At 46.1% G+C, this 24,120-nt stretch overlaps 1 protein-coding gene across 4 annotated transcripts; it reads left to right on the top strand.

Annotated features, from left to right (window-relative positions):
- Positions 1 to 1,031: 1,031 nt before the first annotated feature.
- On the top strand, positions 1,032 to 20,926 carry NTAQ1 (N-terminal glutamine amidase 1). Of its 4 annotated transcripts, none has more exons than XM_028736203.2 (6): positions 1,032 to 1,444; positions 3,600 to 3,699; positions 6,758 to 6,808; positions 8,187 to 8,335; positions 18,733 to 18,857; positions 20,677 to 20,926. In XM_028736203.2, the coding sequence occupies exons 1-6, from the start codon at positions 1,338 to 1,340 to the stop codon at positions 20,781 to 20,783; spliced, it is 639 nt and encodes a 212-aa protein (XP_028592036.2). In that variant the 5' UTR covers positions 1,032 to 1,337; the 3' UTR covers positions 20,784 to 20,926. The 4 variants fall into 4 exon arrangements, with proteins under 4 accessions (XP_028592036.2, XP_028592038.2, XP_028592037.2 ...); XM_028736204.2 differs by lacking the exon at positions 1,032 to 1,444 and adding an exon at positions 1,608 to 1,632 and having other exon boundaries at positions 6,721 to 6,808; XM_077932743.1 differs by lacking the exon at positions 1,032 to 1,444 and adding an exon at positions 1,611 to 1,632.
- The last annotated feature ends 3,194 nt before the right edge of the window (positions 20,927 to 24,120 follow it).

Raw genomic sequence — 24,120 nt, 5'->3', positions numbered from 1 at the left:
ACCGGGGACAGAGGGGGAGAGGCCGGGTGCAGGGATGGAGGGACGGGTGGGCGAGCGAGTGAGTGAGTGGCAGCCGCCAAGCCTTGGCCGAGAGCCAGGAAGGGCCTCCCCGGAGGAGGAGGAGGAGGAGGAGGGAGGCGCAGAGCGGGAGGGAGGGAGGGAACCCCAGGGGTCATCTAGTGACGGCGCCCCAATCGAAAATTTGACTTTAAAAAAAAACAACTTTCAATTTTTTAATTTTTCCCGCGGCACACCAGGCAACATCTCGCGGCACACTAGTGTGCCGCGGAACAGTGGTTGGGAAACACTGATGTAGAGGCAAGGCCCACATAAGGCTTTCCTGTTGTTTCTGCAGCCGCTGACCCACACACAGCCTTGAGTTCCCATGGTACGTTGTTGCGCTTCTCAACAGGTCCGCGGAGGACCTTAAGGTCCACAAATGACAACATTTTGGAGGCCCCAAGTCACAAGGTGGTTAGGTTGGTCTCAACTAGGGCCAGGGCCTTTTCAGTACTGGCCCCGACTTGGTAGAACGCTCTGTCACAAGAGACTAGGGCCCCGCAGGACTTGACCATCTTTTTGCAGGGCCTGCAAGACAGAGCTGTTCCGCCTGGCCTTTGGTTTGGACTCAGTCTGACCCTTATGTTTCCCTCCCCTTACGGTTTTGACTTTTAAAATGAGGCTGCATTTTAAATTGCATTTTAATCTGTATTTTAAATTGTGTTTCCCCCCCCTTGTTAAGTTTTTACTGAAATTTTATTGGTGCTAGCCACCCTGAGCCCAGCTCTGGCAGGGGAGGGCAGGGTATGTACCGTATGTATGTATGTATAAATAAATAAATACATTTTTTAAAAAAAACATTGCATCGGAAGCGAGACCCGCTGTGTGCAATTGTGCAGGATTGCAGCCTTGCGTAGGGCCGGTGTTATCACTAGACTGGCTGGGCAGCAGCCTGGGGCGCAGTACTGTATCTTTGAGAGGCAGTTTCATACAGATTACGGTAGTTTTGGTGACGAATTTCTTTGGGGCGGGCCCGCAAGCAACAGCATGTATGCAAAGCAAGGCTCGGGGTTAGCAAGGCCAAGGTGGTTTTGCTGAAACCTCCCACCAGCTTTTGCTTGAGGCTTCCCCCTTCCGTGCACAGCTTCGCTTCCCTGGGATTTCCAATCTTTGCAACGCTGCCGCGTTTCCCGGGGAAGGACTTGCTTGCAACACAAGCCGCGCGGTGCTTCCCGGGTCTGTCTAAGCAGCTGCAGCGGCGGCGAAATGCTCCAAGCCTTTCTCCGGGAAATGAGCCCCGCACAACCTTCCCCTTTGCTAGCTGAGTGAGGGTCCGAATGGATCAGGCAGAGCCGGGTCTTGCAGATGCGGCAGCTGCAGCGCCGGCTGGCTATGAGCCTGCGGTGCCTCCTCGGCCCGGTTGCGTCTACACTGGCTGCTACTGGTAAGAAATCGTGCAACACGGGGGGGAGAGGAGGCGATTGCTGCAATGCTCCTAATAGAATAGGACATAAGGACCACTTAATTCTAGAGCATCGCAGCTCAGGAGAGGATCGCAGCAGCTGCTGCAACCTTTTCCAGAATATCGGGAGCTCTCCAAAATATTAGAAGCCCCTCCTAAGGTGATTTCAGGTAAGCTTACCCCCAAGAGAAGTGGGTATAGCATTGCAGCCTAAAACAACCACCAGGATCCTATTCTGCATGCAATAGCAAATAAGCCACTTAAGCTGTCACATATATTCCATAGAAGCCAGCTTCTTCCGCAGAAATCTTCCCCTTAACGCCAGTGCAGGAAGTTGAGACAGCTAGTGGCCGGAGGTTGTGGAAATTGTAGTTGATTGATGCTGGCATCTGTCTGTCTTGAAAGACAAAGGAGCACGCCTCTGGGGGTGAAGTCAAACTGCTGCATTAATAGCACGGAAATGACCTCCCCAGATGACAAGACCTGCCTTGCTGACATAGGTTCACTCTCCTTGAGGTTACCTGATCACTGCATGCAAACACCCCACATTTCATTGGGAAGTTATGAACTTCCATCAGCATTGTTATTGTTGTTTAGTCATTTAGTCGTGTTCCGACTCTTCGTGACCCCATGGACCAGAGCACGCCAGGCACTCCTGTCTTCCACTGCCTCCCGCAGTTTGGTCAAACTCATGCTGGTAGCTTCGAGAACACTGTCCAACCATCTCGTCCTCTGTCGTCCCCTTCTCCTTGTGCCCTCCATCTTTCCCAACATCAGGGTCTTTTCCAGAGAGTCTTATCTTCTCATGAGGTGGCCAAAATATTGGAGCCTCAGCCTCACGATCTGTCCTTCCAGTGAGCACTCAGGGCTAATTTCCTTCAGAATGGATACGTTTGAACTTCTTGCAGTCCATGGGACTCTCAAGAGTCTCCTCCAGCACCATAATTCAAAAGCATCAATTCTTCGGTGATCAGCCTTCTTTATGGTCCAGCTCTCACTTCCATACATCACTACTGGGAAAACCATAGGTTTTACTATATGGACCTTTGTTGGCAAGGTGATGTCTCTGCTTTTTAAGTTGCTGTCTAGGTTTGTCATTGCTTTTCTCCCAAGAAGCAGGCGTCCATCAGCATACCTGGGATCAAAAGTGTGTGTTTGGAGTGGGCATAGATACTGGGAGAAATAAGAAGGGCTCCAGGAAAATCTGATTACATTAAACACGTGCTTTTAAAAGTGATTGGATCAAGCTTTTCAGAGTGGGACATGAAAGTGGAATGAGGGATAAACCCTGTAAAGAATGGGTTGGGGAACCCTGGGGCAATTGTGGCTCTCGATTGGCCTGAGGGGACAATTGCTGTCCTCAGTCTGATCCTTGAAACTCTCCCTCACTGCCCATGCTTCTCATCCCAAATATTTTGGCCTGGTCAGAATGTTTCTTTGAACCCTGATAGTGCATCCTGCTTGCCTGAATGGAGGATAGAGGTGGGCGTTTGTATGTGGAAACTAGGTAAAGGTAAAGGGACCCCTGACCATTAGGTCCAGTCGTGACCGACTCTGGGGTTGCGGTGCTCATCTCGCTTTATTGGCTGAGGGAGCCGGCAAACAGCTTCCGGGTCATGTGGCCAGCATAGCTAAGCCGCTTCTGGCGAACCAGAGAAGCATGGAAACGCCGTTTACCTTCCCGCTGGAGCGGTACCTAATTATCTACTTGCACTTTGACGTGCTTTCAAACTGCTAGGTTGGCAGGAGCAGGGACCAAGCAACGGGAGCTCACCCCGTCGCAGGTATTTGAACCGCCGACCTTCTGATCGGCAAGCCCTAGCCTCTGTGGTTTAGACCACAGCGCCATCCGCTTCCCTATGTGGAAACTAGCCTACTGTATAAAATAAAATCTTATATTCATTGCTTAGACCAATTTTGTCTCTGAACCCAAACACCCACTAGCAAGTGGACCTCAGAATCTTGTCCGGAAGCGAGTGTGGGTCTCTCAGGCTGTGAAAGGTTCCCTATTTAAAAAACAACATAAAGTCCTAATAATCAATATCACTGAATGCATGCAATGCTGAAATTTTATTACTGGGGAGAACATGGAATGGAAATGTAGTAGTAGGTTGTGTTTCTGTTTTCTCTGTTACAGTGAGGAAAATGTGTGGAAGCTTTGTGAATACATCCGAAACCAGAATCTATACCCTTTAGAAGAATTTTATGCGGTTTTCATTTCCAATGACAGGAGGATGGTGAGTTGCGGCATTTGGAACCGATTCTGAAATGCAAAATGACATTTGCCACAGCAGCATCAGAAGCTGGGTTCTATGGAATATATGTCATAGCTTAAGTGGCTTATTTGCTATTGCATGCAGAATAGGATCTTGGTGGTTGTTTTAGGTTGCAATCCTATACCCACTTCTCTTGGGGGTAAGCCTTCCTGAAATCAAGGGGACTTTCTTCTGAGTAAACAGGCCAAATGGAAATAGGGTTTGAAAGACAACGAAGATCAGGCCCATAACCATTACTCCTGCCTCCTGTTTTCTTAGTGGCCAACCAGATAGAATCATAGAATTGTAGACTTGAATGGGACTCCAAGCTCTATGCGGCCTTGGACCCACGTACCTACGGGACTGCCTCTCCTGGTATGCCCCGCGGAGGACCTTAAGGTCCACAAATGACAACATTTTGGAGGTCCCAAGTCACAAGGTGGTTAGGTTGGTGTCAACTAGGGCCAGGGCCTTTTCAGTACTGGCCCCAACTTGATGGAACATTCTGTCACAAGAGACTAGGGCCCTGCGGGACTTGACAGGGCCTGCAAGACAGAGTTGTTCCGCCTGGCCTTTGGTTTGGACTCAGTCTGACGCTTATGTTTCCCTCCCCTTACGGTTTTGATTTTTAAAATGAGGCTGCATTTTAAATTGCATTTTAACCTGTATTTTAAATTGGTTTTTTTCTTTTTCTTTTCCCCCTCTTATTAGGTTTTTACTGAAATTTTATTGGTGTTAGCTGCCCTGAGCCCGGCTCTGGCCGGGGAGGGCGGGGTATAAATATTATTATTATTATTATTATTATTATTGTTGTTGTTGTTGTTGTTGTTGTTTAGTCGTTTAGTCGTGTCCGACTCTTCGTGACCCCATGGACCAGAGCACGCCAGGCACTCCTGTCTTCCACCGCCTCCCGCAGTTTGGTCAGGCTCATGTTTGTAGCTTCGAGAACACTATCCAACCATCTCATCCTCTGTCGTCCCCTTCTCCTTGTGCCCTCCATCTTTCCCAACATCAGGGTCTTTTCCAGGGAGTCTTCTCTTCTCATGAGGTGGCCAAAGTACTGGAGCCTCAACTTCACGATCTGTCCTTCCAGTGAGCACTCAGGTCTGATTTCCTTAAGAATGGATGCGTTTGATCTTCTTGCAGTCCATGGGACTCTCAAGAGTCTCCTCCAGCACCATAATTCAAAAGCATCAATTCTTCGGCGATCAGCCTTCTTTATGGTCCAGCTCTCACTTCCATACATCACTACTGGGAAAACCATGGCTTTAACTATACGGACCTTTGTTGATAAGGTGATGTCTCTACTTTTTAAGATGTTGTCTAGATTTGCCATCGCCTTTCTCCCAAGGAGCAGGCGTCTTTTAATTTCGTGACTGCTGTCACCATCTGCAGTGATCATGGAGCCCAAGAAAATAAAATCTCTCACTGCCTCCATTTCTTCCCCTTCTATTTGCCAGGAGGTGATGGGCCCAGTGGCCATGATCTTCGTTTTTTTGATGTTGAGCTTCAGACCATATTTTGCGCTCTCCTCTTTCACCCTCATTAAAAGGTTCTTTAATTCCTCCTCACTTTCTGCCATCAAGGTTGTGTCATCTGCATATCTGAGGTTGTTGATATTTCTTCCGGCGATCTTAATTCCGGCTTGGGATTCATCCAGCCCAGCCTTTCGCATGATGAATTCTGCATATAAGTTAAATAAGCAGGGGGACAATATACAGCCTTGTCGTACTCCTTTCCCAATTTTGAACCAATCAGTTGTTCCATATCCAGTTCTAACTGTAGCTTCTTGTCCCACATAGAGATTTCTCAGGAGACAGATGAGGTGATCAGGCACTCCCATTTCTTTAAGAACTTGCCATAGTTTGCTGTGGTCAACACAGTCAAAGGCTTTTGCATAGTCAATGAAGCAGAAGTAGATGTCTTTCTGGAACTCTCTAGCTTTCTCCATAATCCAGCGCATGTTTGCAATTTGGTCTCTGGTTCCTCTGCCTCTTCTAAATCCAGCTTGCACTTCTGGGAGTTCTCGGTCCACATACTGCTTAAGCCTGCCTTGTAGAATTTTAAGCATAACCTTGCTAGCGTGTGAAATAAGTGCAATTGTGCGGTAGTTGGAGCATTCTTTGGCACTTCCCTTCTTTGGGATTGGGATGTAGACTGATCTTCTCCAATCTTCTGGCCACTGCTGAGTTTTCCAAATTTGCTGGCATATTGAGTGTAGCACCTTAACAGCATCATCTTTTAATTATTATTATTATTATTATTATTATTATTATTATTATTATTATTATTATTTAGTCCAACCCCCTGGAATGCACGTATCTCAGCTAAAGCACCTATGACAGATTCAAACAGGATCTGAACGGAATAGCATTCTCCAGACCTGTGGGTGTCCCAGCAATTGGTATTCAGGAGCATTTATGCCTCCAGCCATGGAAACAGAATGTATCCATCAGGATTAGTAGTCATGGATAGCCTTATCCTTCATGAATTTGTCCAGTTCTCTTTTTAAAGCCACCCATGTTGGTGTCAATTGCTCCCATCTTGTGGGAGCAATAGTTCACCTATGCGCTGTGTGTGTTCTGTTCAAACCAATTCAGTGTTTTAGTTGATATTGACTATGATTTGTTCAGGTCAGCAAGTTTCAGAGCACGGATGATGAACGTACGAACCGCAGTTTAGGGTTTGGACAACATGCTAAGGATGAGCTCAATCTAAGTGGGAACAGAAGTTTTCGATCGGCTCATCACAGCCACCCTGGAAGGTGGAGAGGGGAGGGCGTGAGTCTGAGGTTCGCTGCGAAATGCTAAACTTGAAATGGCTGAACAACGTTCATGTTAGGAGCAAATCTTCCCTGGGTCTTCAAGAGCTTTTCAGGCACTGGGCATGGGGATATTTGGGTCTCATCCTGCATTCCAATGAAAAAAATCTTAGCTGCATCGGATAATATTTTTTTAAAGGCTAACTCAATGGTAATCTGAACTCTTTTATGTTGGTTTACAGTACTGAAATGCAGTCACCTGTTCTCTGTAATCCACAGGTGCCCCTTTGGGAACAGCAAGCAGGCATGGTTGGTCAACCTGTGATTTGGGTGAGGAAATTCAGAGCTTCCTTTCTATGTTTAATATTACAATTGCCCCTTCCACTGTTGCTGGAAATGGAGTTTTGAAGGAGTTTCCCCCCTGTGTAAGCCTAACCTAAGAAAGACAAATGTCTCTCTTCCTTTCTTCTCATATGCTGTTTTTGTACCGTTTACCTCGGTAAAGTATTACCTGTTTCTTCTCTCTCCCTGGACTCCGTCTGCTTTATCCTGGTCCCTCTGCTAACAACTGTTACTGCTACTTTTATTTTCTTTTTAAATGCACCCATTGCGTTAAAAAAAGGTGTCGCTCTAGAGAAAGGGAATTCTGTGACCCCATTTCAACCTCCCTGCATAACCCACAGTTAAAAAGCTGTAGATATGTCTAGATTTTACCCAATATTAGGCTAGAGGCCTGTTTTAAAGCACTTAATTCTAATGCAATTCGCCCAGTCTAAAGATGGCTGCACCTCATTCAAATATGTGAGATGCGCTAGGCCAGTCAATGAAATATGGCCTTGCCAGGAATTTAAATATATGTGTTGTGTATCCATGTCCAACACACTAGCCAATGCAGTATGATATGTGCTCCTTGAGCCAGAAGTGGGAAACTTGTGGACCTTCAGATGTTGCTAAGACTACGACTCCCATCATGCCTGGCCATAGCTGGGACTGATGGGAGCTGGAGTTCAACAGCGTCCGGTGATGTTTCCAGGTAAATGTATATTCTGACACCACTGGGTGGTATTCAATAGCTGAGATTCCTGCATTGCAGGGGGTTGGAATGGATGACCCTTGGAGTCCCTTCTGACTACTGCCTTTCATCCTAACCTACCTGTCAGGGTTGTTGTGAGGATAAAATGAAGAGGGGGAGAAGGTAAAGGACTCCTGGACGGCTAAGTCCAGTCAAAGGTGACTATGGGGTTGCGGCGCTCATCTCGCTTTTCAGGCTGAGGGAGGCCTGCGTTTGTCCGCAGCCAGCTTTCTGGGTCATGTGGCCAGCATGACTAAAAACTGCTGACCATGACGAGGGCTGGAGCACATGGAAATGCCGTTTACCTTCCTGCCGCAGTGGTACCTATTTATCTACTTGCGCTGGTATGCTTTCAAACAGCTAGGTTGGCAGCTCACCCCGTGTTGTGGATTCGAACCGCCGACCTTCCAATTGGCAAGCCCAAGTGGCTCGGTGATTTAGACCACAGGGCTCAAAGTGTGTATTACACCAACTCGATTTCTTGGAGGGAGAAAATGCATTTTTTTTTAAAAAAAAATATTTTAAAAAATTTGATTGTATATGTTTTTGAATTGTTTTATTCCTAGATGGAGACTTCTCTCAGCCATTTGTCACAGATTCTTACACTTAAGAAGTTGTAATACTGTCTACTTACAGGACTACCATGTTGTTTTGCTTCATGTGGTCAGCGGAGACCAGAATTTCATTTACGACCTCGATACTTTGCTGCCCTTCCCTTGCCCCATCGACACCTATATTGAAAAGGCTTTTAAATCAGACAGCGTTATTCATCCAGAATTTCAAAGGTGAGGGCAGACATTGCCTGTGCAACTATACAGTCATACCTCGGGTTAAATGTGCTTCAGATTGAGTGCTTTCGGGTTGCACTCTGCGGCGACCCGGTAGTAACGGAACACGCATGCGCAGACGGTCAAAATGACGTCACGCACATGCGCGGAAGCGGCAAATCGCCAGACGCGGGTTGCATTTGCTTCTGGATGCGAACGGGGCTCCGAACGGATTCCATTCGTATCCAGAGGTACCACTGTAGTAACAACCAAGATTTGGGCCTACCCAAAACTGGTATGGCACATTACAGGTTTAGCTGACCTCTGCTGAACTTCTGCACTTTACATTTCGGGCAGTATCATACCACTCTAAATCATCATGGCTCCCCCCCCCAAAGAACCCTGGGAACTAGTCTATTAAGGGTGCCCATGGTTGTTTTTTTTTTTTTTTTTTTTTTTTTAAATATTTTATTAAGGATTTTCTTGTTTTACAGAAGTGTAGTGCCTCATATATATTTTTCCCCATGTAACATTTTTACAAATCCGTTTCATTTGTTGAGGCATTAGGGGGAGAAGAAAATAAAAATAAAAATAAAAAAAGGAGAGAAAAGAGAAAGGGGGTGGAGAGAGGGAAGATGGATAAGGGTGGGATTGGGTGGCGGTGTTTCTATTATGTTTAATGTATGTAGAGTTTGGTGTCAGCGTTGTTTGTGTTGTTCACTTGTGTTCCTTTGGTGGTGAGAGAGGTTGGGGTTGGCCTAGGGTGTGATTGTTTGCTTGTGATTGGCTGTGGTGATCTTTGTTTTCGTGTGTGAGTGAGGTGGGTGGGTGTTTTGGATCAGGTTAGCCATATTGATTTGTATGCTGTTGGTGGATTATTGTCATTGTCCTGTTGGGCTGTGTGTGTGATAAAGGGGAGCCATACCGGGGTGAAGGCATCTTCTTCTGTTTGTCCCCGTGTCAGTTTCAGTTTATTAGTTAATTTTTCTAGTAGGGCTGTTTCCCATACTATTTGATACCATTGGTCCATGCTTACTCCTGACAGGTCTCTCCAGTGTCTGGTTATGGTGTTTCTGGCTGCTGAGAGCAGGTGGGTTATGAGTTCTTTGTGGTGTAAATGGGCATTGTTGTCTTGGAAGATGTTTAGTAGGGCCAATTCTGGGGTGGTGTCTATTACTTGCTTAGTTATTTTACAAATTTCTTGTATGGCTGTTGTCCAGAATAGTTGGATTTTGGGACACTCCCACCACATGTGGAAGTATGTGCCTGTGGAGGTGCACCCTCTCCAGCATTTTGGTGAGGTTCCTGGGTGTATTAGCGCTAGTTTCCTTGGTGTTAGGTACCACCTGTAGGTGAGTTTCAGTGTGAGTTCTTTTCTTTTCGTTGATATGGATTTAAAGGGGGGTTTAGACCACATTCTGGTCCATTGAGTGGGGTTTATCTCATAGCCTATGTCATTCTCCCATTGATTTTTGATTGCGTCTAGGGGATTTGCGAGATTTTGGAGTAGTATTTTGTATATTGCGGATACCATCCCTTTACCGTTTCCCTTTGTTGTTAGGAGGAGGTTTTCGAAGGTTGTCAGGGGCCTAGTTGCTGCTGATTTTACTGTTGGGTTGTTTAAGAGGGCATGTAGTTGGTGTTGTGTTAACCAGGGCATTTGGGTGTCTTCTAGTTTGTCTTGTATTTCTTGTGTTGACAAGGGTTTGTTATTTTTATAAAAGTCTATTAGGCGATACAAGCCTTTGGTTCGCCAGGTTTTTATCTTGAGGTTTTGTGCTGCATGGTGGAATAATGGGTGGTATGCCAGGGGGATTAGTGGGGATGGGGTTGGGGATAGTTTGCCTATTTGTGTTTTCCATGCTTTGAGCATGGTCTGTGTGTACCTGTTAAGTGTTGTGGGAATTTTCTTTAGTTTGTTTGGGAGGAGTGGGTATGTTGTGGTGCAGGTGTTTTCAATTGTGTCCCTCTCTAGGTGTACCCATTGTTTTGTCTCATCTTCTAGTATATATGGGATTATATGGCGTATTTGGTTGGCGTTGTAATATGCTTCTATGTTGGGGATTCCCCATCCTCCTTCTGAGGTGGGGAGGTGCAGGTATTTGGGGCTTATTCTTGGTTTTTTATGTGAGAAGATGAAAGAGTGTAGTTTTCTCTGCCAACTGTGAAGTTGGGTTGAGGGGATCCAGATTGGGAGGGTTTGGAATAGGTAGGTTAGTTTTGGGAGTGTGATCATTTTGATCATGGCTATTTTGTCTGAGAGAGTGAAATTCATGTTATTCCATCTCTTTAGGTCTTTGTTAATTTGTCGCCACAGGGGCTTGTAGTTGTGGAGGTATAATTTATTGAGGTTTCTGGTTATTTGTACCCCTAGGTATCTGAACTTGGTGTGGCAAAGTTTTATTTTGGTGACCTTCGTGAGTTCTTTTTGGGTGTGAGGAGGGGTGTTGAAGCACATAGCTTCTGACTTTGTGAAATTTACCTGTAGGCCCGACACCATTGCAAATGCGTTGAGTTCTCTGATTAGGGAGGTTGCTGTGCTTATGGGGTCTGGTGTTGTGACCATTAGGTCATCTGCAAAGAGCCCTAATTTATAGGTCCTGCCTTTTATTTCCACTCCCTTGATGTCTGCGGCTGCTCGGATGCGGATTGCTAGGGGTTCCAGAGCCAGGATAAATAAGAAGGGAGACAGTGGGCATCCTTGTTTCGTGCCTCTTTGGATAGCTATAGTGTTAGAATCCATATTGTTAGTTCTGCATTTTGCTGAGGCTTGGGAGTATATTTGTTTGAGGATTTGTAGGAAGTTGGGGCCAAATTTCATGTTAGTTAGTACTGCTAATATGTATTTCCACTCCAAGCAATCAAAGGCTTTGAGTATGTCTAGGGACATAATTGTCAATGGGAGTTTGGTTGCCTTGCTGTGTTCGATCAGGTTCAGTAGTTTCCTGATGGGGTCTGTTATATTGCGGCCAGGGACAAAGCCAGTCTGGTCTGGGGCTATTAACTTGTGTAGGAAGATTTTTAGGCGGTTGGCCAAGATTGATGTGAATATCTTGTAGTCTTGGTTTATTAATGAGATTGGGCGGTATGATTCTACTTTGAGGCTGTCTTTTAGTGGTTTTGGGATGGAGACTATTTTGGAGTGGGTCCAGGTTTTGGGGATGGGGCCTCCTTTTATGATGTCGTTGAATAGGCGGGTCATGTAGGGCATCAAGGGTTCTTTGAATTTCTTATAGAATTCTGCTGTGAAGCCGTCTGGGCCTGGGGCTTTGTGTGGTTTCAAGTTTTTGAGGACCGCATCTATTTCCTCTGGGGTGATAGGGCTATCCATGAATTCCTGTTCCTCATCAGTTAGGGTAGGCATGGTCAGTCCTGCTAGAAATTTTTTGATTTCCCTCTCTGGTGGGTTATGGGAGGTGTATAGGTTGGAGTAAAATTCTGCAAATTCTGAAATTATTTCTTTGGGGGAGAATGTTATGTTGCCGTCTTTTTTGGTGATGCAGTGTATTCTTGTTTTGAGTGCTTTTTTCCTACATCTATTTGCTAGTAATCTGGAGTTTTTCCCTCCATATTCATAGAAACGTTGTTTAGAGCAGTGTTTCCCAACCGGTGTTCCGCGGCACACTACTGTGCCGTGAGACATCGGGTGGTGTGCCGTGGGAGGGAGGCGGGCGAGAGGCGGCGGCGGCGAGGATCCGGCGGGGGTGGGGGGAGCGGGGGCCGTCGTGCGCAACCGAACTCACTTGGCGCGCTGCCGGCTTGTCCTCCTTCAACCCGGGTCGGGCCAGGCCTGCTCACGTCCCCGGATCCCCTAGCAGCAGCCGCACGCTCTCCAAAAGCGCAACGCTGCGCGCAACCGCTCGGCCAGCTGGTGCTCTGCGACTCCGCCCTTTCCCCTCCCAGCGCCGGAGGGTTCGCGCGACCGCAGCTGTTCCCTTTCGCAGCGCGCGGGAAACAATTCCAGGCCGATTGCCTTGTGCCGAAAAGCACCGCCTCTCCTTCCAGCTCAGGCCCGGGCCGCCGGCTCCCCGAATGACGTCACGGGGGCGGGGCTTTAATGGTGGTGTGCCGCGAGATTTTTTTCCGGTAAACAGGTGTGCCGTTGCCCAAAAACGTTTGGGAAACACTGGTTTAGAGTATAGAATGTTGATCATTGTTTTGTTGATTTCTAAGGAGTCTAGTTCTCTCCTTTTCTGTTCTATAAGTTTGAGGAGTTTTTTAGATCCTGTTTGTTTGTAGCGTGATGAGAGGGCTGTGATGTCTTGTTCTATTTTGCTAATTTTTGAGGAGGTTTGTTTTTTAAGGAATGTTTTCTCTTTTATGCAAGCTCCTCTGGTGACCGCTTTCATTGCGTCCCATAGGAGGGGGGTTGTTGTATTGTTTACATCGTTTTCTTTGAAGTAGTTTTGGAGGGTTTTTGTGAGACTCTCTCTAATTTGTTTGTTTGTAGTTAGGATGGGACTGAAGGACCAGGATGGGGTGGTTTGTGTTCCTTCTCCTATTTTAACAGTGACTTCTACTGGGGCGTGATCTGTGATTTTAATGTTACCTATGTTTGTTGATTCTACTGAGGGAATCAGACCCTGTGTGAGTAGAATGCTGTCCAGTCTGGACACTGTATCATGGCGTCCCGATTGGAATGTATGGCTGATGTCTCCCGGGTTTTGCTCACCCCAAATGTCATAGAGACCCCTGTTTTTTAGCATTTTTAGTAACTTGTAAGAGTTCCTGGTTGTTGGGGGTTTCCTTCGGAGGAAGGTTGCCCATGGGGTTGTGGGGTGGATATCTTTCAGGGATATACCTTTCATATTTAGATTGAGGTCCCCTCCTAGGATTGCTTCCCCTTCAGAGAAGGAGAGGAATTTGTTTAGTGTTTTCTGGAAGAATTCTAGTTGTTTCGTGTTTGGGGCATATATGGAGCCGATTGTCAGTTTGATTTTGCCATCTAGTGTCCCTTTAGCGAAAATGAATCTGCCTTTTTTGTCCTTGAGGACTGTTGTGGCAGTGAAGTTCAGGTCCCTACTGAGTATTATGGCTACACCACGGGCTTTCCCTGAGCCTCGTGCGACCCACTGTTGACTAAAGCGGGGGTCGCTCAGGAGTTTGCTGCCTTTGGGTGGATTGTGTATTTCTTGTAGGAAGGTGATGTGTGGTTTCATGGTGTTTATGTATGAGGTGATGCGTTTTCTTTTGATGGGGTTTCCCAGCCCCCTCACGTTTAATGTAATTGCTTTTAGGTTAGCCATTTTGTTTATCTATTATGTGGGGCGATTCCATGCCAACCCGTTCGGGTTGTCTTGTGTCTCTCTCTTCGTGTTGTTTAAAGAACCAGTGGGGTTGCGCTGACCTAGGGTGTGGTGGGTGGGGGGCTAGTAGGATTAGAGTGAGATTTGGGTTAAAGAGTAGGGGGTAAGTTGTAGGGAGTTTCCTATATGTAGTCATATAGGTGTTTGTTTGGGGTATTTTGGGCCATCTGGCATTTAGCCAGTTGGTCCTAGGTCTCAGCTGGTGTGGAAGGCCGTGTTCAAGGACAGGCCGACCCCCCTGTTGTCTGCGATAGGGGGTGATCAGCGAGACAGTGTGAAGTGACTTTGTAACGTCGCTGTCAGGTATAAGGTTTGTAAGCAGTGTTGCCAGTATTATGAGCAACATTGTTGGTGTGTTGGGGTGGGGATGTGGGTGCTGGTACGCTCTGGTGCCACCATAGTGCTGGTTGGGTATCAGATTTTAGCCTGATTGTGGGTTGTGTTATTAAGGTTGGAGTTGTTTTTCCTTAGTATGGAGTATGAGGATGTTGAAGGTGTGGGTGATGGGGAATGTGGTTGAGGTCGTCTGGACTGGTGTTGGGGTGGGGATTTCTGTGGGGGTGCGGGGCTGGGGGGGTGTTGATGGTGTTAACTAAATCTATGTTTTGGGGGGGGAGGGGAAAAAAGGGGGGGGGGAATCACCAGTCCTTCAGTTTGTGGTTTTTTCCTGGTTGCTTCTTTCAGCCGGGGTTGTTGTTGTTGTAGGGTTGTCCATCTGCGATGAGTTGGTTTGGTTGATCTTGGTCTGGTTTCTTGTGTCGTATGGCCGGCGGGACGGTTCTGAGCATGATGCTTGCCTGTATTGGTTTGCGTTGTTGCGCCGCTTCTGTTGTATCTTTTTCTTCTGTACCATTGTCCAGTTGTTTGCTGTTGTTTCCTCGTGGTTGGGGCTGTCGCTTGGTGGGTTTGTCGGTTTCCATTCCGGCGGGAGGTCGAGTTCAAGGTTCTTTAGTAGTTGCAGGGCCTCAGGTATGTTGGTAGCCATGTGTTGTGTTGTGTTCGTTGTTACAATGAGGCGGAAGGGGAAGCCCCATCGGTATTTGATCCCTGCTTGTTGGAGACGCTGGGTGCATGGGCGCAGGCTTTTCCTCCAGTTTAGGGTATCCTGAGATAGGTCCTGTAAGGCCAGAATGGGGGTTTCTCCATATCGAAGGTTGCTTGAGTTTCTGAGTTGGTGCCATATTTCTTCCTTCTTTCGGTAGCGTGTGAAACATACAATGATGTCTCTCGGGGGGGCGCTGGGTTTTGGCATAGGTTTTAGGGCTCTGTGAGCCCTCTCCAAGTCCTCTGCCTCAAGTTTCAGGCTTGGGATTGTGTTTTTCAGCCAGCGTATAATTAGGTCTGCTGGGCTTTTCTCCTCTGTTTTTTCAGGAAAGTTGCGGAAGCGGATGTTACAACGTCTATTGCGGTCTTCAAGGTCGGCTTGCTTAATTTTCATCTCGTTGTGTTCTGCTTCCATTTGGTTTACCAGTTCGTCCAGTTTCTTGTTCACACGTGCGTTCTCCTCCCGGTATTGTTCTATTATTCTTTCTTGCATTTGGTTCTTGTTCTCTAGAGCTTCCACTTTGGAGGTTAGATTGTTGATTAGTACCTGCATGGGAGCCATTGTGGCCTTCAGTGCTTCTTCTAATCGTGCTTCCATTTCCCTCAGATCTCGTTTCGTTATTGGGTGGTCATCATCTTGAAGGGGAGCTACCATCTTAGCATTGTTTGCCATCTCCCTGGTTGGTGTCATCTCGGTCTCCCTGATGGTTTTGGTTTGAGGTTGGCTTGGCGTCCTCTTGGGGTTGGGCGTGTGGTGGTTAGGAGTTGTGGCAGTGGTGATTCCTGGGTATTGTTGGGTTGCTGAGCTGATCAGGCTTTGTTGGCTGGTGGCTTTTACAGAGCGTTTCGATTAGGTGGTCATTTGTGTCACTTCTAGCCTGTGTTTTAAGAACTTCTCTAGGGCTTCTGTAGATGCCTCAGCGGTGCCGCCGAGGCGGGGGGGGGCAGGTAAGTAGAGATGGGTATACTAACGGACAGACAGTTCATATAAAGGGAAGGGGGTTAGCAGGTAGAGATGCAAGAGATTAGAGGGTATATGTTTAATTTTCCTCCATTTTTAATTACTTTCCCACAAGCAAAAAATAACAACAATAACCAGGGGGAAATATTATTCTTAAGAAAAACAAATCAAACAAAACCATGCAGTTATTTTTTGTTCTCCAAATGGGTATATGGAGGAAATTTTTGTTTTAAAAGAGAGTGGTGGTCGTAGCTGGGGGCGAAAGATTCCCCCCTCAGGAGCAGGCGAACAAGAGCTTTAAAAAGAGAAAGAAAAGAAGAATAATTGTATGGCTCTGCTCTGTCTTTTAAAAAATAATAATAATATGTCCCCCCAACCACCGCCACCACTCTCCGTCTGCAGAAAAGCAACCAAAAATGTACGGGTAAAAGATAAAAATGAGAATTAAAGGTAAAAAAAAAAGGGGGGGGTGTCTTTAAATAAAGCTTTTTATTTTTATTTTTTTTTAAATGAGTAAAGTATAGGTAAAAGAGGGTAGGTAAAAGAGAGTGGAAAGTCTGGGGCGGAGTGGCAGTCCCAGGAAATGGCCTGTGATGGTTCAGGGCTGTTTTCTGGGTACTGCCATTTTAAATCTTAAGAGGGGGGTTTGAGGTGGAAATAAAATGAGGTTTAAATTGAGGATGTGTGTGTGGAAAAGTGTGTCTTTAAATAGTGAGTAGAAAAGATAGAAATAAAAGTAAAGATTCAAATAAAGGGTGGCTGCAGCAGCAGTGGCCCCTCTTTTAAAAAGAAAAGTGGTAAAAGTAGGTATATGGGGGGGGAGGGATAAGAAAGATGTATATATATATTTTCTTTAAAGGGAGGGAGGGAGGGGGAGGAAAGGGTTAAAAAAAGGGGGTGTTAAAAAAAAAGGGGGGGGGGAGGTTGTTTTTTCTTTTCTGTGGTCTCCTTTGTTATGCAGCTTCTCTGTGTTCTCCTTGCCGCTGGAGCTCCCGGTAGGGCTCAGCCACGTGCGTTTTTGTTTTTTTTTTCCTTCCTCCCCGAAGCCTATTTTGCCTTCACCGTGCTCACCTACCTCTCCTCTGCTTTCCCGTCGGCAGAGATGGGGGCAGCAACGGTAAATTTGGGGCTCCTTTTTCTTTCTTTCTTCTTCTTCCTCTCTCTCCCTTTCTTTCTCCCTCTTTGCGTTAGTTCCACTGTCCTCCGGGTTTTGGAGCTCCTCTCGGCTGTTGGGGGGGGGGGGGTCGGGTGCCTTTCCGGCTCAATCAAGGTCGTGGGGGGGTGTTTTGGCTCCTTTGATAGATGCCCGGGCACCCCCAATTCCTCTCCGTTGGCAGTGCTGGCAGCAGCAGTTCTGGGGGGTCCGGGAATCGGTCACCAGAGCCTTTTACTCTGGCTGGCTTCAGGAGCTCTTTTCTTCTGCTGCTGCCGCCATGCTGCCTCGCCGGAAGTCGTGCCCATGGTTGTTAAAAAAGGTAGTAAAGGGACCCCTGACCATTAGGTCCAGTCGTGACCGACTCTGGGGTTGCGGCGCTCATCTTGCTTTATTGGCCGAGGGAGCCGGCGTACAGCTTCTGGGTCATGTGGTCAGCATGACTAAGCCGCTTCTGGTGAACCAGAGCAGCGCATGGAAATGCCGTTTACCTTCCCACTGGAGTGGTACCTATTTATCTACTCGCACTTTGAGGTGCTTTTGAACTGCTAGGTGGGCAGGAGCAGGGACCAAGCAACGGGAGCTCACCCCATCGCGGGGATTCGAACTGCTGACCTTCTGATCAGCAAGTCCTAGGCTCTGTGGTTTAACTCACAGCGCCACCTGCGTCCTTTGCCATGGTTGTTATTCTCCTATTCGCCTCCCGATCCTACAGTTCCCAGGTTTTTAACAGCCAGTCCCTCTTCTCAGGGAACTCTGGGAATTATAGCTCTGTGAAGAGAACAGGGGGTCTCCTAACAACTCTCAGCACCCTTAGCAAACTACAGTTTGCATAAATGCTATACAGGTAAGTGGATTTGTCATAAAGTGTTTTTGTTTTTCCTCTTTTTATATTTCAATTCTGCTCATCATCATTTTTGTAGATCGTGGATGTAAACGATTTGGGGGCAAAGGGAGGATGGGATACCTTCCATAACCATAAAGCAGGCATAGGCAAACTCCGGCCCTCCAGATGTTTGGGACTACAATTCCCATCATCCCTGACAACTGGTCCTGTTTGCTAGGGATGATGGGAATTGTAGTCCCAAACTTCTGGAGGGCCAGAGTTTGCCTATGCCTACCATAAAGCATCCTATGGCACCAACAGATTTAGATGCTCCTGTTTTGTGAGTAGTAATAATAATAATAATAATAATAATAATAATAATATATTTATACCCCACCCACCACTGTGGGCAGCTTTGAACAGGATATTAAAAGCACGATAAAACATCAAACATTAAAAACTTCCCTAAACAGGTCTGCCTTCCAATGTCTTCTAAAAGTCAGGTAGTTGTTTATTTCCTTGACATCTGATGTGAGGGCATTCCACAGGGCAGGTGCCACCACTGAGAAGGCCCTCTGCCTGGTTCCCTGTAACCTCACTTCTCACAGGGAGGGAACCTCCAGAAGGCCCTTGGAGCTGGACCTCAGGCTGAACAATGGGGGTGGAGATGCTCCTTCAGGAACTACACAATGATAAAGCAGGCTTTTGCCTACAAAAACATTTGCAGCAGTGCACTTGTTAGTCTTTTAAAGTGTCACAGAGAGAGAGTCACATGGTTGCTTTTGCTTCCAGGTCAATTCTATGATTTCTACTTGGACGTAAGCCCAACTGTGATCAGTGGGGCTTTATTCTCATATAGGGCTCTGCGGCCCTAGGGTGCACTCCCTTAACCTGAAAGTTAAGCCCCATTGCATTGCGATTTAAACCAGACTTCAAAAATGTAATTTGCGTGTTTAAAGTGGATTTCCTTTAAAACAGTTCATGGTTAACTACATTTGAGGAGTTTGATGCCTAATGATCCATGTTTGGTCCAGCTGTAGCTGAAAATACTAGGAGCAGAGTCAGCCCTGATGTTTCCATTGCAGACTATGCAATCCCCGTCACATAAGTGTTTGGCTTGTTTAGAAAAGTCCGGTTGGTTCGAGCTGACGTGTACCTGAAGACGTTTGCCTCTGACCGATCCCACATGAAAGATGCCAGCGGGAACTGGCAAAAGCCGCCTCCGTTATACCCGTGCATCGAGACCGCAGGTAAGAAGTTGTTTTAGACTCCACTTACATCTACTGTCTTAACATTCCCTTTGCAGGCTCAAAGCATGTCATTTGTTTGACAGCATGGGCACATCTGCATTACACATCCAAAGCAGTATCACACCAGTTTAAACAGTCCTGGCTCCCACCAAAGTATCCTGAGAACCGTAGTCTTAGACACTGTTAGGACACTCTCAGTCCCCTTTGTTGTTGTTGTTTAGTTGTTTACTCGTGTCCAGCTCTTCGTGACCCCATGGACCAGAAAACAAATGGACAATGCTACTTAAAGCTGCTTCCAGATGGAGCCATACTTTGAGGGGGGTTTTATATTGAGATAGGGGTGATTATTAAGATATGCCGTAAAGTTGCACCAAATACCCCCGCAAAATCTTCAAAAGCTCTTCGGTTCCCTGCCGCACGTAGAGATGATTGAGTTTCCCTGTGGCTTCAACATGTACAACCTTTTTTTTGAGTCAGTTATTGCTGAAATTCCCCTCTTAAGTCTTCCTTTCTTTTTAACAGCCCACCCTCTTTGCCTCCAGATTTGCTGGTTTGAGCCTGTCCAGAACATAGACCCCATGCCTACCGGCGCACCTGTCCATGTCTACCTGTAGACCATTGGTCATACCTAGCTCAGCATTTTCTACAATGAATGGCAGTGCCTCTCCAGGTTTGCAGACAATGGTCTTGAGCATGGGACAGATGCTCTTGTCAGATGCCAAAACCTTCCTACCAGCAGCCAAATTGCCTAGAGGTGTTTTAGGGTCTGTTTAGGAACCTCCACCATTCAAATATGCTAATTTTTTTTATAAATAATTTTTATTGGTTTTACAAACACAAAGTACAAATAAACACAAACTAGTAAAGATAATCTGTATAAAGAAATTCTCTGAATCTCGGGACTCCCCCCCCCCCCATTCCCCTCCATGGGGTCTCATTTTAAGAATCTGCAACTGCATATTCATACATAACTCCATCAAACCATAATGTCCATAGTATTTTTTTTACACTCCAAGTGAGTCAAAATCCTGCTCTTGTTTCCATCTGCTTTTCAGATGGTCTCCTAGATAGCTTATCAGTTTTTCCCATTCTTTTATTAAGTTTTTACCCTCTTGGTTCCTGAGTTTTCCTGTCAGCTTTGCCATCTCGGCATATTCCATCAGCTTGGTTTGCCATTCTTCTCTGATAGGGACTTTATCTTCTTTCCAACTCCGGGCTAATAACACCTGGGCGGCTGTTGTTCCAGACATAAAAAAGTCTTTTCTGCTCCTTTGGTAGATCGGAACCTGTAATTACTAATAAAAAAGCTTCTGGTTTCTTAACAAAAGTTATTTTCAACATTCCCCCCCCCCCCATTTCATTATGTATCATCTCCCAGACAGCTTTCTGGGACACTCAAATGTACTCTTGACCTCATTGGTGTTGACCTTTGAAGCCCTAAATGGCCTCGGTCCAGTATACCTGAAGGAGCGTCTCCACCCCCATCGTTCTGCCCAGACACTAAGGTCCAGCTCTGAAGGCCTTCTCTGAAGGCGGTTCCCTCACTGCAAAAAGCCAAGTTACAGGGAACCAGGCAGAGGGCCTTCTTGGTAGTGGCGCCCGCCCTGTGGAACACCCTCCCATCAGATGTCAAAGAGATAAACAACTACCTGACATTTAGAAGACATCTGAAGGCAGCCCTCTTCATGGAAGTTTTTAATCTTTGTTGGAAGCCGCCCAGAGTGGCTGGGGAAACCCAGCCAGATGGGCAGGGTACTAATAATAATAATAATAATAATAATAATAATTTATTATTTTTCTCTCTCTTTTGAAAAAAAAGACTTCAAGATGAACCTGGATGACTTCATCAGTATGAATCCAGATGTTGGATGGGGATCTGTGCTGTCTCTCCCTGAATTTGTGCAAGGGTTCGGCAGCCAGAACTGATTTTTGACTCACGGCGAAGAAATCCTTTTGACGAGCGCCATTCCTATTTATTGCATTCAGGTGTTTAAAGTTGGACTAATCGTACTGGTTGCATTTGGGCGGGGGGAAATAAAAGAAAATGTACTGAACGGAATAAAACCTTTTTTAAAAAATAAAAAATAAAATGTATATTTATATATATTGAGAGGAGCCAAAATAACATAGGAAGACTAGATCGTTGGTCCATTTAGCTCAGTATTGTCAACGCTGACTGGCAACAACTCTCCAGGGTTTCAGACTAGGAGCTCTCAGACATGCCAGTGTTTGACTCCGGGAACCTCTGCATACTCTACCGGTACGTTATGTCATTTTTCTTGTGAAATCCCTCATGTTCTAGATTGTTCTATCTTCTATCGGCAGAGGAGCCCCCTGCAGGACATAAATGAAGCCACTCAGGGGTGGGCAATAGGTAGATGGGTAAGGATGCTTTGAGAGGCGTGTGAGAAGGGGAAAATATAAAACAACTGCTTAGAACACCCAGATCAGCAGATTCTGCCTAAAACTGGGAGGCTCAGTCGCAGTATCTCCAAAGCAAGTACAGTCATACCTCGGGTTAAATTTGCTTCAAGTTGAGCGCGTTCAAGTTGCGCTCCACAGCAACCCAGAAGTAACGGAGCGCATTACTTCCGGGGTTTCCCGCATGCGCAGACACTCAAAATGACATCATGTGCAGAAGCGGCGAATAGCAGTGCATGCCTGAGCAGACATGCCGTCGCTAGATACGTTTACCTCTAGATCCGAACGGGGCTCCAGAACGGATCCCGTTCGTATCTAGTTCGTATCTGTACCGAGGTACAGTGGTACCTCGGGTTAAGAACTTAATTCGTTCTGGAGGTCCATTCTTAACCTGAAACTGTGCTTAACCTGAAGCACCACTTTAGCTAATGGGGCCTGCCGCTGCGCGATTTCTGTTCTCATCCTGAAGCAAAGTTCTTAACCCAGTGTACTATTTCTAGGTTAGTGGAGTCTGTTACCTGAAGCGTCTGTAACCAGAGGTACCACTGTATGTGGAAAGCTGAGCTATGAAGCTCCTTTCTATGAAGGCAAATGCTGTGGCAAAGAATTTAGCAAATTGCAAAAAAAATGGGTCAGATATTGGTAGAAAAACGATGCCAGTAATTCCCAGCTGATTGTATCAAACTGTGCACGCACCGGCTGCCTTGTTTAGTGGGATAAATGATCTCACCTAAGCCAGCACAAATTGACAATAGCCAAATGATATTCTCATTTAGCTCTGAATGTTCTCAACCAGAACCCGGGAGCTCTTTTATTACTGTTTACACCCCAAGGCTGGAAAAGAGGCTGTTTATTTTCATACATACGAAAAATGTGTTGCATATTGAGCTGCACCATGAATTGGATTGTCTGTAGAGGTAATAATTGTTTTATTATTATTGCATGCAATTAACGTTTTGAATGAAACTCGGAATTTTCTCTGGGTGCAGATCTACCTTTAGCCAGCAGAGTGTGCTTTTAGCATTGGACAAAGGGCAGCGCAGATTTTCAGAGGCTTGGATGCTTAGGGCTTGCGGATTTCTGAAGTGTTTCAAAAGCTAGTAAAGTTTGTGTGACTTGAAGTGACAGCAGGGAAAAGAAATTATGTACACCACAGGCAAGGAAACCTCTCTCATCCTCCCTTTGGCGAGCTTTGATCCACACATCACAAAACTTATTCATTCAATTAACTGAATTGCCACAAGATGACCAGTAGCTCAGACAGCTGTAAAAAGGAATAGGTGCATTTTTGGAAGGCATGTTATGTTGATCAGGCTTAAACCAGGTATGTCCAAAGTCCGTTTCAGGGGGCCTAATCTGGCCCGCCGTTTGATTTAATCCGGGCCCCATGGCAGTATATATCCTGGGGTAAAATCCTTAAAAAAGCTCAAAAACTTAAGCTCAACAACTCCAATCCTGCAACTTTTGGGTTAAATCTCCAAAAAGGTCAACTTTGGGGTAAACTTGTAAGAAAAAGCTTTGGTCGGCCCTCATGCATGTTCACTTCATCAAATCTGGCCCTCTTTTTAAAAAGTTTGGACACTCCGGTTAAGCGGAGTTGCAGTACACCTCTGAGTACTAGAGGTGTTGGATTCGTAGAATTTTATTGTTGGAAAGGACCCTGAGGATCATCTAGTCCAATACAAGAATACGTAGCTGTCCCATACAGGGATCGAACCTGCAACCTTGGCATTATCTGCACTAGGCGCTAACCAACGAAGAGTCGGACTAAACAACAACAAGGCGCTAACCAACTGAGCTATCCAAAAGGCCTCAGCACAGTATACCTGAAGGAGCGTCCACCCCCATCGTTCTGCCTGGACGCTGAGGTCCAGCGCTGAGGGCCTTCTGGTGGTTCTCTCACTGCGAGAAGCAAAGCTACAGGGAACCAGGCAGAGGGCCTTCTCAGTAGTGGCACCCGCCCTGTGCAACGCCCTCCCACCAGATGTCAAAGAAATAAACAACCACCTGACATTTAGAAGACATCTGAAGGCAGCCCTGTTCATTAAAATGTGTGACATTTTAATGTATTTTTAATCTTTGTTGGAAGCCGCCCAGAGTGGCTGGGGAAACCCAGCCAGAAGGGCGGGGTACAAATAATAAAATAATAATAATAATATCCAATGCTCCTCCTGCTTAAAGGCTTCCAGGGGCAATTCATTGGCCTGTGGTCCCCAGAGGGTTGGTTTCGGGTGAATGCAAGCCTCAAAACAAAAAAACAAAACAGACTCCCAGCCATAGATAATTCTGGGAAGTGGCTGTTTTTGAAGGTCTCCTGTAACTTCTCGATGGGAAGACTAATACTGTGTTCTGTGACTAGGTGTCACTGTTTGCAATTTGTCTCCTATTGAAATAACAAAGGTCTAAGCCAGGCACGTCTAAAGTCCGTTTCGGGGGCATAATCCGGCCCCTGTGGTAGTTTATTTCCTGGGGGGGGGGATCCTAAAAAAACCTCAACAACTTTTGAATCCTAAAAAAAACCTCAACAACTTTGGTCAGCCCCCATGGCCATTCACTTCATCAAATCTGGCCCTCTTTGAAAAAGGTTTGGACACCACTGGGACTCTAAGCATAAAGCTGTCCATTCCTCACGTACATGATTTGAGCACTGTCATGGCAGTGGATAAAACCCATGAATCATTACATGCAGAAAAATAAATGAGTGGTGTACGTTCAATCTACAAAGAAAATTGTATGCAAATTAAACAGAATATTCAATTTGTTTATTAACAATAAGTAATACCAGCAATGAACCATCATCTTCCCTTTTTTATTGTTTTACTGGAATCTGCTTAGTGGGTGC

This window comes from Podarcis muralis, chromosome 8 (genome assembly GCF_964188315.1).
Source record: "Podarcis muralis chromosome 8, rPodMur119.hap1.1, whole genome shotgun sequence".
NCBI lineage: Eukaryota > Metazoa > Chordata > Lepidosauria > Squamata > Lacertidae > Podarcis > Podarcis muralis.
Note: the sequence above shows the minus strand (reverse complement) of the source record. Positions and strands in the feature narration are given on the sequence as shown.

Excerpts from the sequence above, each read along its gene's own strand:
- NTAQ1 (XM_028736203.2), top strand. The coding sequence starts at position 1,338 with ATGGATCAGGCAGAGCCGGGTCTTGCAGATGCGGCAGCTGCAGCGCCG. Across the intron at positions 3,700-6,757 it reads TTTCCAATGACAGGAGGATG|GTGCCCCTTTGGGAACAGCA; the intron begins GTGAGTTGCGGC and ends TGTAATCCACAG. Across the intron at positions 6,809-8,186 it reads TTGGTCAACCTGTGATTTGG|GACTACCATGTTGTTTTGCT; the intron begins GTGAGGAAATTC and ends GTCTACTTACAG.